At 41.9% G+C, this 13,828-nt stretch overlaps 1 protein-coding gene across 1 annotated transcript in view; it reads right to left on the minus strand.

Annotated features, from left to right (window-relative positions):
- Positions 1-5,697: 5,697 nt before the first annotated feature.
- Positions 5,698-13,828, minus strand: part of tspan9a (tetraspanin 9a) — a 55,470-nt gene continuing 47,339 nt past the window's right edge. The window contains exons 4-7 of the mRNA XM_029523216.1: positions 10,646-10,747; positions 10,209-10,340; positions 8,607-8,690; positions 5,698-5,991 (exon numbers count right to left, since the gene is read on the minus strand). Coding sequence (XP_029379076.1) covers positions 5,920-5,991; positions 8,607-8,690; positions 10,209-10,340; positions 10,646-10,747 — 390 coding nt within the window. The 3' untranslated portion in view covers positions 5,698-5,919. The remainder of the gene's footprint in view (positions 5,992-8,606; positions 8,691-10,208; positions 10,341-10,645; positions 10,748-13,828) is intronic.

The raw sequence follows: 13,828 nt of genomic DNA on the forward strand, positions 1-13,828 counted from the left end.
AACGTGGCAGATTGAGAAGAGATAACAGCAGAAGCAACAACCTGCAAATCACTTCCACTGCAGGCTAACAAGCTGATTAATGTTGTGTGGGAACAAACTAAACAGGCTCATCAAAAGGAATGCCTTCCCAATTCAGGTTAATGAAATAAGCTTGGCTGAGGATGACTGGCAGGGGGTGGGGGTGGGGGGGTGCTGTGAAATGCTGCAGTAACTAACACAAAAATTAAAAATCCATGGTCGGATTCTGTTCACTTTATTTCAATACATGTTACTCATACAAAATAATCTGTACAAAGGCGAAAATAGGTCATATTTTTGCATAGAAGGAACAGTGATGTAAAACAAAAAGCCAGGGTGGAATGGCACAGTAAACTCCACTCACGGTCACACATGGGCCTGATAACAATTAGGTTAAAAAATGGGGCTTAAGCTGCGCGAGCGCACGCGCGCACACACACACACACACACACACACACACACACACACACATCAAGAGAAAAAAAAAACAAAAACCCTCTGCTGCTCATCTCAGCTGCAGAAACACTGGACAAATTGGCGATGGTTCCCACTTTCATCATCTTCCTTTTGTTCTTTGAAAAAACAAAAAATAAAACATAAAACCCTTTTTGCAACCGGCTGACTACCATTAGCTCATCTCTGCGTCTTTAGGACTACGGCGCCCCAGGTTTTTGGGTTTGTTTTTTTTTTTTTTTTTGGAAAAGAGGTCATTTAGGGCAGCGATGCCACCCTCTTTTACTAAATACACCATGGGACCTGCTGCGACACAGCTTCACTTTCCTCTTCATGCCAAGTCCTGCTGAAAAATCCATCATCAAATATGGCCTGAAACTTACAGATGCTGCCTCTATAATTGAGAGTGGCATATAAAAAGGAACACATCAGGAGCGTCGAGTCATTAAACATGAAAGGCAATGAGCGAACGGTATCGTGGGATTTTTTTGTGACACTCTTTCCTTTATTTAAAAAATAGTGGATTTTGAGAATAAAGAGAAGGTAGTGCACCACCTAGTATAGATATTCAGAGTGCTTTCACATGTAGCAGAAAACTCCACAGGACAAGGCTGGCAGGTATCAGATAGTGCCACCCAGCAGAATACAACATCAAACACACCATTTCTAGAGCATACATTTCCACTGCTCAGATATTCAGCATTAGCACGGGGGAAGGATTAGGAGGAGATTACAGAAATAATATGTTCAGGGTGGCAAAAAAAAAAAAAAAAAAGATAATAGAAAACAGTTTCTATGTGCTAAAATTCTTCACAGCAGACAAAAACTGAATTTCTGCATGTGCATTCTCCATCTACTATCTCTATTTCCTAGTGGGGATCCTTCCATTGATGAGAGGGGGAACTGTATATTCCTTCCAAAAAGAAAGAAACAAAGAAACAAAAACACACACAAAAAAAAAAAAAACCCCATCAGGAAAATGTATCTTCCTACAGATGCAAATTCTGTCAAATAAAATATGAAAACCATACTGACAAGAACACGAATTTACACCAAATTTACACTGCTCTGCTACAGAGACAGAAAAAATGCTCAAGCATGAGAGGACGAGCAACGTAAGGGTCGGCCTGTAAAGGAGCACAGAACAGTGTGGGTTGTTAGCCGTGTTAAAATTAGAAAATCGCCAATAAACTGTATGTTAATGTGATTATAAGTGCCAGAAATAAAGCAGGTTACATCAATTTTAAAATGAGCATATTTACATCCTGGGCTAGCATACAGCGCTGGTACTGACACAGTAGTAACAAAAGCTCTGTGCTGCAGTGGCATCTCATGCTACATGCTCTAAAAATACATCATGGGCCGAATGCTGGTAGTTTTAAGACATACTGCAAATTATAGCAGCACATCCGGATTTAATTTGCTAGATCTTAACATGAAAAAGCACGCGGACAACCGTGCAGACTGTCTTTTGTGGGCTTCATCCAATGATATATGCCAAATGCTTCTCTACCTGTCAATTCTGGCTTAATTACTTTCAAGACAGAAAGGCATTTTTGCACCTTGTAGAGGAACATCGCAAAGACTAATCCTCTCCGAAACAAATGCTTAATGGTGTCATGTTCTCACAATGTGCGACAATGAGTCTCTGTCATTAATTAAAAGACAGAAAAACAGCCTAACGACAAGCAAAACAACAGTATACCGTATAAAAACCAACATGAAATCAGCGACAATCAAATGTACAAAAATAACATCACGAAATAGCTTTTGTTAAAAAAGCATTCACCCCTGCTTTTTTAAAAAAACAAACAAAAAAAATTAAAAATTGGGGGGAACATTTTCTCTGACATAAATACTGGGTGATGGTGGCAGAGCTGAGAGGGAGTTCACTCGTCAGAGAAAATGTCAGGATGTCGACTCAGGGTCGGATCAGTCACATCAGTCGGAGGCAAAGAGTTACAGAGTTTGCAGGCTTGGCCTCTTACGTGTGACGTCAGGTTCGCAAACAGACACCGGATTTGCTTTGGGTGGCTTTCTGTGACATTTCTGATATCATTGAACTCTTTTCTACCCAGTGCAAGACAAAGCAACACAGCAAAATATTTATCCTCTGTTTCTTCAGAGCAGCTCGCCTGCAGTGAGGATACACTGTGATGTGATTTACAGGACTGTTACAGCTATTCCTGCTGTAACCTCTCCCGGCTAGAGACTTTACCTCACAGCTGCTTTGAGGCATTCAAAGAGCACAGCTGTATTTCTACAGTGTCTGTGCTGCCAGCTACTGTAAATGTTGCACCATGTGTAGAGCAGAGCGAGGCAGTAAATAAGGGATGCGTAGAGAGTTTGTGGAGGCAGCCAAGCAGAGGAGATGTGACCACTGTACATCAGCAGCTGTCATGTTTCCCCCCATGGACACAACAAGGGGAGTAGAAGCATGTGGGGGCAGGCAGCGAATCAGAGCCAGCCCAAATCTGTTATTTCCTGATACTCGAAGCCCCGCCCTGCTTGTCTTTGAAATACTTCTCAGATGAAGTCATTAGAAAACCAATAAAAAATGCTAAGGATCTTAGGTAATGCAAGCAGGCTGCCAGACTGGGTGGATGGCCTTTTTCTTTTTCTTTGCTAAGGCATGTGTTTAGCAGCGATGCATGGTGTGCGACTTTCAAGTTCTCACCCAAAGCAACACAACAACTCTCTTGTCCACAGTCAAACAATCTCAGATAAAATTTTAGAAGAACTGCCGTCTCTGGTCCCAATGATTTCTCCACTCGGTTATCAATGACAGCAAACAAACAATCACCTGCCGCTTCTGTTAAAGAACATTCTCAGATCTGGCAGTTTTGCCCATCATTCTGAGATCTGGGAATGTGGCAACATTTCTATTAAGAAGTCTAACAGGGCAAAAAACACACAAGCAGAATGGAGACATCTTGAACTGCTGCTTACAGCCCACGTTTTATCACTAATTGAAAAAGGCTTTTGAGGGCTAGTTGGAGAAAACAAAATAATCAATTGGACATTTAAAAGTAGGATTAAGAATGGAATCAAGAAAAGGAGCGCCATCTCTGGTGTCCAACCTCACAGCTTTTCGTATGGAGGATATTATCTTTAGAATCAATTTAGAGTTGCACATATCTCGGCTCATTGACAATGAGTAAATGAGGGAGTGGATTTGGACGAAGGCCAATCAACAGGTTTGGATGAAAACAATATCGTTATAAGAACTTTTGCAGATCCAGTTTTGGTTTCTACAGAGCACATTTCCTAACTTTTCTGGGGTTTTGCTTCAAAAACCTTGAAGGTCTTTGACCTACTTTAAAGGATTAACTGCTGATTCCACCAGCAAATGCATTTGGGCAAATCCAGAAAAAGGCAAATAGGTATGTCACCGCTAATAAGAGGAAGAAAACCACACCACCTTCCAATATCAAAAACAATATCTGATTCAACTTTGGCCTGTTTTCCTTCAGACTGAGGCATTAGTTTTTCAAGTGTTGTTTACAACCTGTCTGATCATCTGTGTCTGCTGAGCTGTGCCAACATAACCGCTATGATCATTTATATGAATTACAGCTCAACTTGTCCTTTAACATGAGTCCTGTGAGCCCCCATTTCTTACATACACCCAAAAATTGAGAGCAGACACACCGTGAAGTCACCACAGCAGGTGAGTGGATCCTCATTCTCGAGGCAGGGTGATACACAGGCTTCCCGCAGCAAATCAGCAGTAAATATACATAAACAGACATGCCTAAGGGAGCTGTAGCCATACCTATCCGCCCCAGCTTTGATCAGCCTACACTCCTGCCACCCACTCCTCTGTTGGTGGCAAGAAAAAGAGAGCTTGTGAATAATCAGAGAAGTCACAGAACAGGGGTGGATTGTGGTGATGAGCAGCAGTTCAGCGTGTTTACGTCTGGAGCAAAAAGCTCATTATTTTTCTGACACATGGGAAGAAAATTGGGAGGGAAAAGAAAGATGGAGGCAGGAGGGAGTTGACAAGCAGAGAGAGAAAGAATGAGGAGGGCAGAGCAAATGGATGAAATCTCAAGAATATAGAGGAGAAAATTCAAGCCGCCCTCACTAACTCAATTGATGGCAGTACCGAGACAACATGTCTGCTCTGGTTTTGCCCCTTGTGCCCATGGTTCTTCAGATTTATATGTTCTTTTTTTTCCCTTTGCAGGTCGGGTAGTGTTGATAAAACAGAACAATAAAGCTACACAAACACACATACACTCACAGTAACACTCATACATACACTTAGAGCCACACAGAGAATTCAGTCTGTATCCTCAGAGGAGGAACTCCATCACCCAGATCTTTTCACTTGACAGTCCTGGTGGAGCCCTAATAAACAGCTATTTTACACCATTTATATTGTCTCATAGGGAATGGAAATACTGCTGCTATGTGGCAATGCAAACTATGTGTGTCGACGTGTGTGTGTGTGTGTATACGTGCATTTGTGTTTACAGACAAATTTGTTGTATTACAATTTATTATTCAGAGGATATTTCAGAATCTGCTCAAAAATAAATCCACTGATTCCTCACACTTACACAGCGTTCCTCCATTACACGCGCTTTCCTCAAATCTCTATCACCAATGAAATGAAGAAAAAAAAAAACAAAAACAAAAACGTATGACATCATCTGACCATATCTGTGTCCCTCTGTGGCAACGCTGCTTCAAATCCAACCCCACGCACACTCATTGCATGTTTGCGAGCTCTTTGCACTGATCTCTTTAACACTGACATTCCAAAGGAGGGTTGATGATTAAAAATAGAAAACAACTAAATAACCCCCCCGAAAAAAAAACCCCAAAAAACCCCAAAACAAAAAACCAAAACCTAAAATTTAATTCTTTGACATTTCCACAAGAGGTAAACCAGTGAAGTAGAAAACTAACATGCCATGTTGGAACATTTTTCATTTACAAAGGAAAATTGGGGCTTGACTTTAATAAAAAAAAAAAAAAAATCAACAACAGGTGGAGGGCTATTATCAGTTTGCATGTTCGCTTTGCCTCAGTGGAGTGTTGGGATGGGCATTAGTAAAGTTTTCAATGTCTCAAAGTCTGTCTTTCCATCCAGCAAACTATTAGACCAAGCAAGAAAAAGAAAAGACAAAAGAAGAAGAAGAAGAAAAAAAAAAAAACACTCAAGAGGAGTGACAACTGATGGGATTCTCTTCTTTGCCAAAAGTAGGTGTTCCTTCTCCTTCAGTTGTGTTACGCTTTGGCAAAATGAATAGTGAGGAAAAGAACAGATCAGAGCGCGGACACAGCTGGAATCTGTACAGAGGTTCTGGGAAGTGGCGCGGGGGTAAAGGATGCTCTAAAGAGGTTATCAATTGGGGGTGAGTGGGGGTCTGGGTGTTAAAATCAGAGTCTTATCCTTTCAGTCCATGGGGCTCCTCAATATTGGGCACCTCCCCGAGGCTAAGCGTCATATTTCTTCCCTGTTCTGTGGATGTGGTGGAACAACGTCATGGAGAATGCCATTCCCAGGAGCTGTGGAGGGAAGGAGAAGGAGATAGTGAGTTTGTGTCTGAATATTTATCACATGTACTGTACAGGACTGTGTATCTGTCTCTGTGTGATCTGTTTGATGTTGATGCCTTGGACCGTTTGTGTTGTTGATGCACAATAATTCCTGTGGTGACGCACAAGCACGCTATCGTTCACTCTCCTTTTCTCAGATGGCCTTCAAATGCAAGCTCTGGAATCTTTGTGATGGAAAGAAGAAAAAAAATGTCCAGTGTGCACAAACATTAAGTCACTGAAGGAAATTGAGATGCCACTAAATCAAAGTAGCCAACTATCTCTTTGAAGTTTCCATTACCCCGATATTTCTACATCAAACACAGTCACAAGGCTGATCCTAAAACCATTATCTGGCTAAAGTTTGGACGGCAGGGAAAGTGCAAAGTACTGCATGGCGCATAGTCTAATAAAGAGTCGACGTGGACTTCCTACAAACAGGCTCCACTGGGGATTGCTACAGCATGTGATTAGCCTGGGAAAGCTGCTGATTCGCTTCCTTTAGTTTCAATTTAAATCCCATCCGTTCTAACGGTTCAGAGAAAATGCCACCTTTCGCCACCGTCAATCAAACGACAAAGGGCTATTTGAGGTGATCATCCAGCTCAAAGGGAATTAGAGCCTATGAGAAAATGTTTTAAAATCAACCCAATTATTGACATATGGCTCATCTGTGAGGCTTTGACATGCAAGAAAAGTTCAAACTGTCACCATCGTACAGTCTGGGAGTGAGACAGTTTGACAGTTGTTCCTGCAGGACTCTTCTAAGCTCAATCATCCACCCATGCTGAAAAATATTTAAATAGTGATGAGACTTCTGAAGCCACTGTGGATAAAGTTGTACACAGTGTCTGTCGTGTACACACTGATCAGCACATTAAAACCAGTTACCAGTGTTAATGTTGTGGCTCATCGGTGCATTCTGCAGGTCTAAATCATTCATAAGCCAGTTCTCCCTGCCTCCGGACATTATGTAACATTGCAGACTCATGCCGTGACTTCAAGTTTACTAATCTGACAGCTTTAGGTCTGTTTCTCAGCTGTCCGCCCCCTCACCTGAATCTGAGGACTGTTCCTGTGTGTATATGGAGATATAGAGGGAGTAAGATAATTGAAATGAATGTCAGCTGTGTCTTATAGTGTTTGATTCTGGTAGGTAACCTTATCAGCCCCCACGCAGTAATATCTGTCACTGTTCTACATGTACACTATGCATCTGTGTGTGTGTTCTGAGGTGAAATGCGCAAACGAGGGAAAGAGACAGTAGTCAAATGAGGAGAAAAGAGTTGGGGAGTTGGAAAAAAAAGAAAGCATGTGGGCATGAAAGAAGAGCATGTGATCTTGTTTTGAGCACATATTGATCCGACGTTGGCCGATATATGGTACAATGCTGACTCGCCCTCAGTATGGCTGTGAACTTTAACTAAAGCTCAAGCAATGCTTTCCCCTAAGGACATAGAAAGTGTGCTGGGTCTTGTAAAACTCAACATGGAGATTGCAAAGTGAGTCCACTACGCTCTGGACACACAGCAGATTCACAGATTAACCAAGCGAAGACCTGCCATGGTTGAGCACAGCCAGGGCCTGGGAGGACAAAGAAAATAAAGCAAGGAGCACTGTTGGAAAGGAAAGACGAAGCGAGGAGTGCAGCGTTGGGGATGATCTGATCTAAACCGATGACCATCCATTGTGGTTGTACATAGAAAACATTCAAACTTGATCGAAAACCACAAATTTATGGCATTTCATAATTCACAGAGACTCAGAAAAAACTGGAGCTATGATGGGATCAGTTGGAGTTATTGCACAAAAACACAAACACACTCACATACACACGCTGTCTGTGCTGGCTATCTACAGCTAACGTCTGTGAATTCAAATCGCATGCTGTCTGAAAGAAGTAAAACACACTTTGCCAAATGAATCCTGTAGTCAAATTTATGCAAACCTGAAGAAGAAAAAAGGTGTGCCTTGCTTTGCTTTGTTCAGTCTAAAGACACATGTAAGACTCAATCCCCGGGGAAACTGAGAAACTACAGCAAAGAAAGTGAAAGGGAGACGCTATCTGTCTAAAGGGGGATGGACATAAAGCTGAGTTAAGGACAAAAAGAGAAACGGTACAACCAGCTGAATTTCTATCACTCCTCTCAACAAAGCCTTTAGTCTGGCCTCTATAGCTTTTCTATATTCAGAATCTTGTCTTTTTCTTCAGATGGTTCCTACAGGCTACATGACGACACACTTTCTGGCACCGAGCCAGGGGGCTTTGATTCTCCCAGACAGGATCAGGGTGCAGGAGATAGCGACTTCAATACTTCAAGATGTGTGGGTGCCCAGAACGCCCACAGATCCCAGTGCCTCATTTCTGAGTGTCTGAGCAGACACTGGTGGCACAGAGGCCGCTGCATGCACATGTATTCTTTTTTTAAACATGTTGCCTGTCAGCCAGACTCAAACAAATTCCCTGGGACACAAAGAATGAGAAAGAAAGAAAGAAAAATAGGAGGAATAAATGGGAGGGAGGCTTAAAAAAGAGAGAGAGGGGAAGAAAACAAAACAAAACTATTTATCACCAAACCTCCTACCTGCACTACCAAGACGACCATGCCTATGGTTCCCAGCAGGTGCTTATTTTCATCCAGCCATTCTTCCACTTTCTCGAAGCAGCCCTGAAATGAAACAAAGGCCTGTTAATATTCCACGAGAAAGATGCACTTTTGACGTGGCAGAAGAATCATATCACATCCACACGTTGCCTGCTTGGTTACCTTGAGAAGCCCCATGAATCCAAAGTGCACACTCTTCCAGAAAAAATGCACCTTTTACAATCGAGGTACACTCTCGGATGGCTGAACTACCATATGAGATGTTAAAATGAGGGAATTACCCGTGAACAATGAATTTTGTATGGAGGTTCACGACTCATATCCACTTTCTCTTATACGTACAGCCCGCACCTCCCAAGGTTCATTCAGAGGTCACTCACTGGCAGGGCTATGGTGTCGAGAGTTTAATGGTGGCCTCAGCTGCAAAGTGGTGCCACTTCTTGAGTGTGGGTGCTGAAGCAGCATGCTAAGTCTTAACTATATAGTGTGGGGCCGTGTTGTCCTCCGGGCAGGATTACACACAGGCTTTTAGTGTTGCACTTTCCCTGTTGGCCAGCTCAATGTCTGCCTATTTTCATTTTGGCAATTATATTACAGCTTTTAATCCCCTACTTTGGGCCTGCTAACAAACCAAATGCCAGACCAAAAGAAGATTAGACTTGTAATGGGGAAGGCAATTGGTGAACTGTAAGAATTTTGAGGGTGAAAAAAAAAAAAAGAAGAAAAAGCTAGTGTCTCATGCATAATAAAAAAAAAAAGATCTAGCAAGAGCAGATTCAGTAATAAAAATACAACTTTGAAACTACTCTAACGACTCACAGAGGCCTACAAGAGGAACTGAACAGATGGACTGAAGATTAAAGATGTATATGTGTGTATGATTTTTTAAGTCCCACTGGAATTCTGAACTAATATGAGCCGTGCTGCCTGAGAGCAACATGTATTTGCATGCACAACTTCAAACATTACATGAAACAAGACTGTATGGATTTGTCTGATGCTTATGAATAGCATTACAGTATGAACAGCAAATGAAGCAACTGGCCCCTGGGTGCAAACAGGGGAAAATCCCACTCCACCTACACGGGAGCAAGAAAGACACGTAAAATGTCTACAGGACACAGCGAGGTTGTTTGTAGTCATTTTACTCCCTTTGCAGTCATTTCATGTATGCCTGCAGTCCTTTTATTTCACTTTGTAGTGGTTTTGTGTCTATGTGGTCACTGTGTTTCTCCATGCAGTGGTCTGGAGTCTCTTTGTGGTCATTTAGAGTCTTTCTGCAGTCATTTTGTGGCCGCGCTTATTTTGCATCTCATCTTTGCAGTCGATTAGGATCTGCGACGGCTCTGCCGTGGTTCGGAGTTTCATTAAAGTGAATTGGCTTCTGTCTGTAGTCATTCTGTTTCACATGTTGGTACTTTTTTTCTCTTTGTAGTCATTTAACTCGAGCCACTTCAAACAGAAGTTTTATTCCCAGCAGGCCCATTCATTTATTCTTGCAAGGTTATATCATTTGTGGTGTGTGCACAACATAAAAAAAACAACACGTCTGCATTTATGCTGCTATTAAAGCGAACTCACCCTGTTCCAGAACATGTTGGTGGAGTTACGTCCACAGTTCTGATAATGTTCCTGGCAGCAACGATCAGGAACCACTTTCTCCTTCAGGGCCTCATGCCAGTCGGTGTATGCTATCACACCGCAGCACTTCCACTGAGAATGCCACACACGCACACAAAAGGAAATTTTATGCTTTCACATAACAAGTATTGTAATGAGTTCTTTGCATTAGAGGGCCACAATAATGGAACAAAATGTACTTCAGCAGCGAGTCGACTCTTAATGACTGAAAAGCCTTTTAATGTTGCATTAAAGTCACATTTACAAGCCAGGAATTGCAATTAGCTGGAATGTTTCAGCAAAACATTGCATTTATATATCAGTTTTATTACAGTGATTTAAAAATAATGCAAATGTTGCTAATATTTAATGTAATGCATTGCACGGGGTCCTCATACCTCTGCCTGGATGATGTTCCAGGCGTTTCGCAGGCCGATGTTGTTCTCTGAGTTGTAGAGAGCCAGCCCATCCTTCAGGTCCTGCTTAGCATTCACACTCACCTGCAGAGTAAAAGACAAACCAGCTCTGGTTAGAGACTTTGGTTTTAAAGGGTTTGGCTCAGAATGAAAGTGAATTGAGTGAATTCGAGTAGGCAGCTGAGGTTTGGGAGTTTATGAAGGTGCTTTCACATTATTTTTGATCTTTCTAAACCGTCTTTTCCACACAGATGTTTATGAAGTTAATAAATCGTGGCATGCTGGTAAGTGCTATTTAGTCTTTGTAGAACGCTGTGTATGACTGATCATAAATTCCTTTTGTTGTCGACTGATGAAAAGTGGGACATAGACAGGCAACGGCAGCAGCTAGTATGTACAGTAGACTACCAGTGGATGCCAGAATACGAGCGTGAAGCAACAGCATCTTACAGGTAACCATTTTCCTTGTCAGCTAACAATAGACTTTGTGCATGATGACTGCAGATCTGACTTCAACATGCCCTTCAGCAGAGCAAGAAAACTGCTTTCCTCTTGACTGAACCCCACAAATGTGCTTGGGGTTGTACCAATGCCTGATGGAGATTAATATCTCATTGGATGTGGTAATGAGATACAAAATCAGAGCTTTATTTTTCCTGCAGTTTGCTTTGCCTGTGGGGATTTGCTAACTGCCAGGACAGATTGAGAAGCACTTCAGATATAGGGTAATTATTACTGGAAAAAATGATACGTACCGCCAGAAACATCCTGTACATTCTCACAAGAAATACAAGCTATATCACAATAAAAAGGAACACATTCGCTTTAATAGCTAAAGCTTGAGGCTTCAGACTGTGCCCTAGAGTTTAAAAAAAGATCAGCACACAATAGAAGAAGCAGCATTATGTCTGTCACAGCCTGACAAAGAAAAGTGCTTTCAGCTTTTTTTTTCAGGAGGGGCAAGGAGAGGCTGCTGTTCAGCTATACATTGTTTGTTGGCTGCTGAGTAAATTCCTTGGTTAAAAAAAACAACAAATGAAATCAATTTCAGTGTTACTTGACTACCTGTGTACATCGAAGAGACAGACCACAACATTCCCTTTTGATCACACAGAAAGTTAAATTAAGCTTTGAATTAAGTGGTTCATCAATTTATCGGCGGGAAGAAAAGGCCTCAAACCCTTGCTTTCCGAGCAGCAAGGCAGGAGAAAGCAATTTGCTGAATTAAGCATAAAAGTCAAATAGATTTTTTTATTTTTTTTTACAAAGTAATTAAACATTTCTTGGCAACAAAGTGTGTTAGTAACCATTAATCATGCAAGACCAATTTAAAATATCATTTAAAACCATTGGAATAAGATTAGCCTTATTCTGATCCCATCCGTCCGTCTTGCTCTCTAACTTGGTTGATGCAGGGAAGACGATATGCTCGCTGCACTCTGGGCTGGAGGCCCCACAGTATCTGTCCTTGTGCAGGAAAATGAGACGAAGAGAAGCATCATCAATCTCTGCCTGGTACTTTGTTTTAATCCTCTATCTTCTGCTCTCCATCTGTATGTGACGCTGCTGGCTCATTACTAACTCCGCGCACTAACACAACCACTGGAGGCCCCCCACCCCACCCCTCCCCCCAGACGACAATAAAAATCATCGTCTGAGTCTCCAATAAGTCTCTGCACATCTTCCATCGTATGTGTGGAAGTCTTTGTTAGAGCCTGAAATGAAACTTAATGATCCAGATTTAGTGCTAACGAGAGGCAGACAAATGACTGCAGAACAAACAGGGATTTGATCATGCAACACGCTGACCCATTTTCTCCTTGCAAAAGGAGCAGATGCAAACACATTCTTCGTTGCAATAGCCTATTTTTTTTTTTTTCAGATAAGGAAAACTAACTTCTTGACTGAAACTCATGTTGCTGGTACTGTAAATCGTTCACACCCAGCAGGCTGATACCACAATTCTGCAATATCGCTTCACTGTTGCCATTGGGTATCTATACAATCCTTAATGTGTGGCATACAGGCTAAGCCCTGAGAGAGAGTCCATGCTTGCAATTACATAGATAAACTGGCACTTTCGTGCAGGCCCCAGTCTGCTGAGTCCAGGACAGAACAGCCATCTCAGAAATCCAAAGGCTTAAACCTGGCTGGTCGACAGAACATGTCACAGAAATGGAGAAGGCGGGAGATGTGCAAATACGTGTGTGGACATGGCTGAAGAAGGAGCAGGCTTTCTCTCCAAACGGTGTTTGTGTTCTGTCAGTATGCATGACAGCTGAGTGGATAGTCCTCCAATAAACGCCTGTCACTGTAATAATGCAACACACCCAGTCAGTGCCAATACCACCCAGCAGAAAGATACTAAAGGTACTTTTCACATAGTTTTCAGTTTGTTTTATTCTTTTTACTTTATTCTTCAACTTTGTCAAAGTTTCTCAAGTTTACATCTTTGCCATGGAAAGAAATATCCTTGGGATTATTTGTGCATTCCTCTTAGTGGGATGTGTGAGGTGGTGCCAATAATTCCAATGCAAGAGCTCCTTACTGTCAGAATGGGGGCTCCTGATATGGTGGCATGTGAACATCTTGGGGACAAGGTAAAGTGGGAGCTGTCATGGAGCAGACATTGAGCCACACTGCTTACTTAATATTGAGTATGTAAGCATGACCGTGCTGACAGCTCCAATTTTCAAAAATGTGAAAGACTTGATCTTTTTTCTGTCAGTGCGTCAGTGTTTGCCACAAATCCATTTTCCCCGTCTTCAGACAGACAAGGGCACATCTGTGCCATGCAGGTGAATAATTCTACCACCCAAGCACAAAATTCCCCAGCAGTGATTCCTGCTGTATTTCTTTTCCCTTTGAGAGCACCTGGTGTCTCAAGTGGCTTCTTGGTGAATACTGTGACGTATGTGGAGATGCTCACACGAAAAAAAAAAAGAAAAGCATTGTTCATTTACAGTAGGTGGTGAGTGCAGTGACGAGTGTATAGAGGAGCAATTAGTGTTTTGTGCTTGCGTTTTATTCACTTTTCCCCAACTGCTATTTATCACCGTGAGCAATTACAATCTTCAAACGATGTTACGGTGTTTAATTCCAAATGAATTACAGTCTCTGTAGTATAATCTCATAAAAAAGAAAAAAACAACAAGATTTTGCAGG

The sequence above is a fragment of the Echeneis naucrates genome, chromosome 16, assembly GCF_900963305.1.
Source record: "Echeneis naucrates chromosome 16, fEcheNa1.1, whole genome shotgun sequence".
Taxonomy (NCBI): domain Eukaryota; kingdom Metazoa; phylum Chordata; class Actinopteri; order Carangiformes; family Echeneidae; genus Echeneis; species Echeneis naucrates.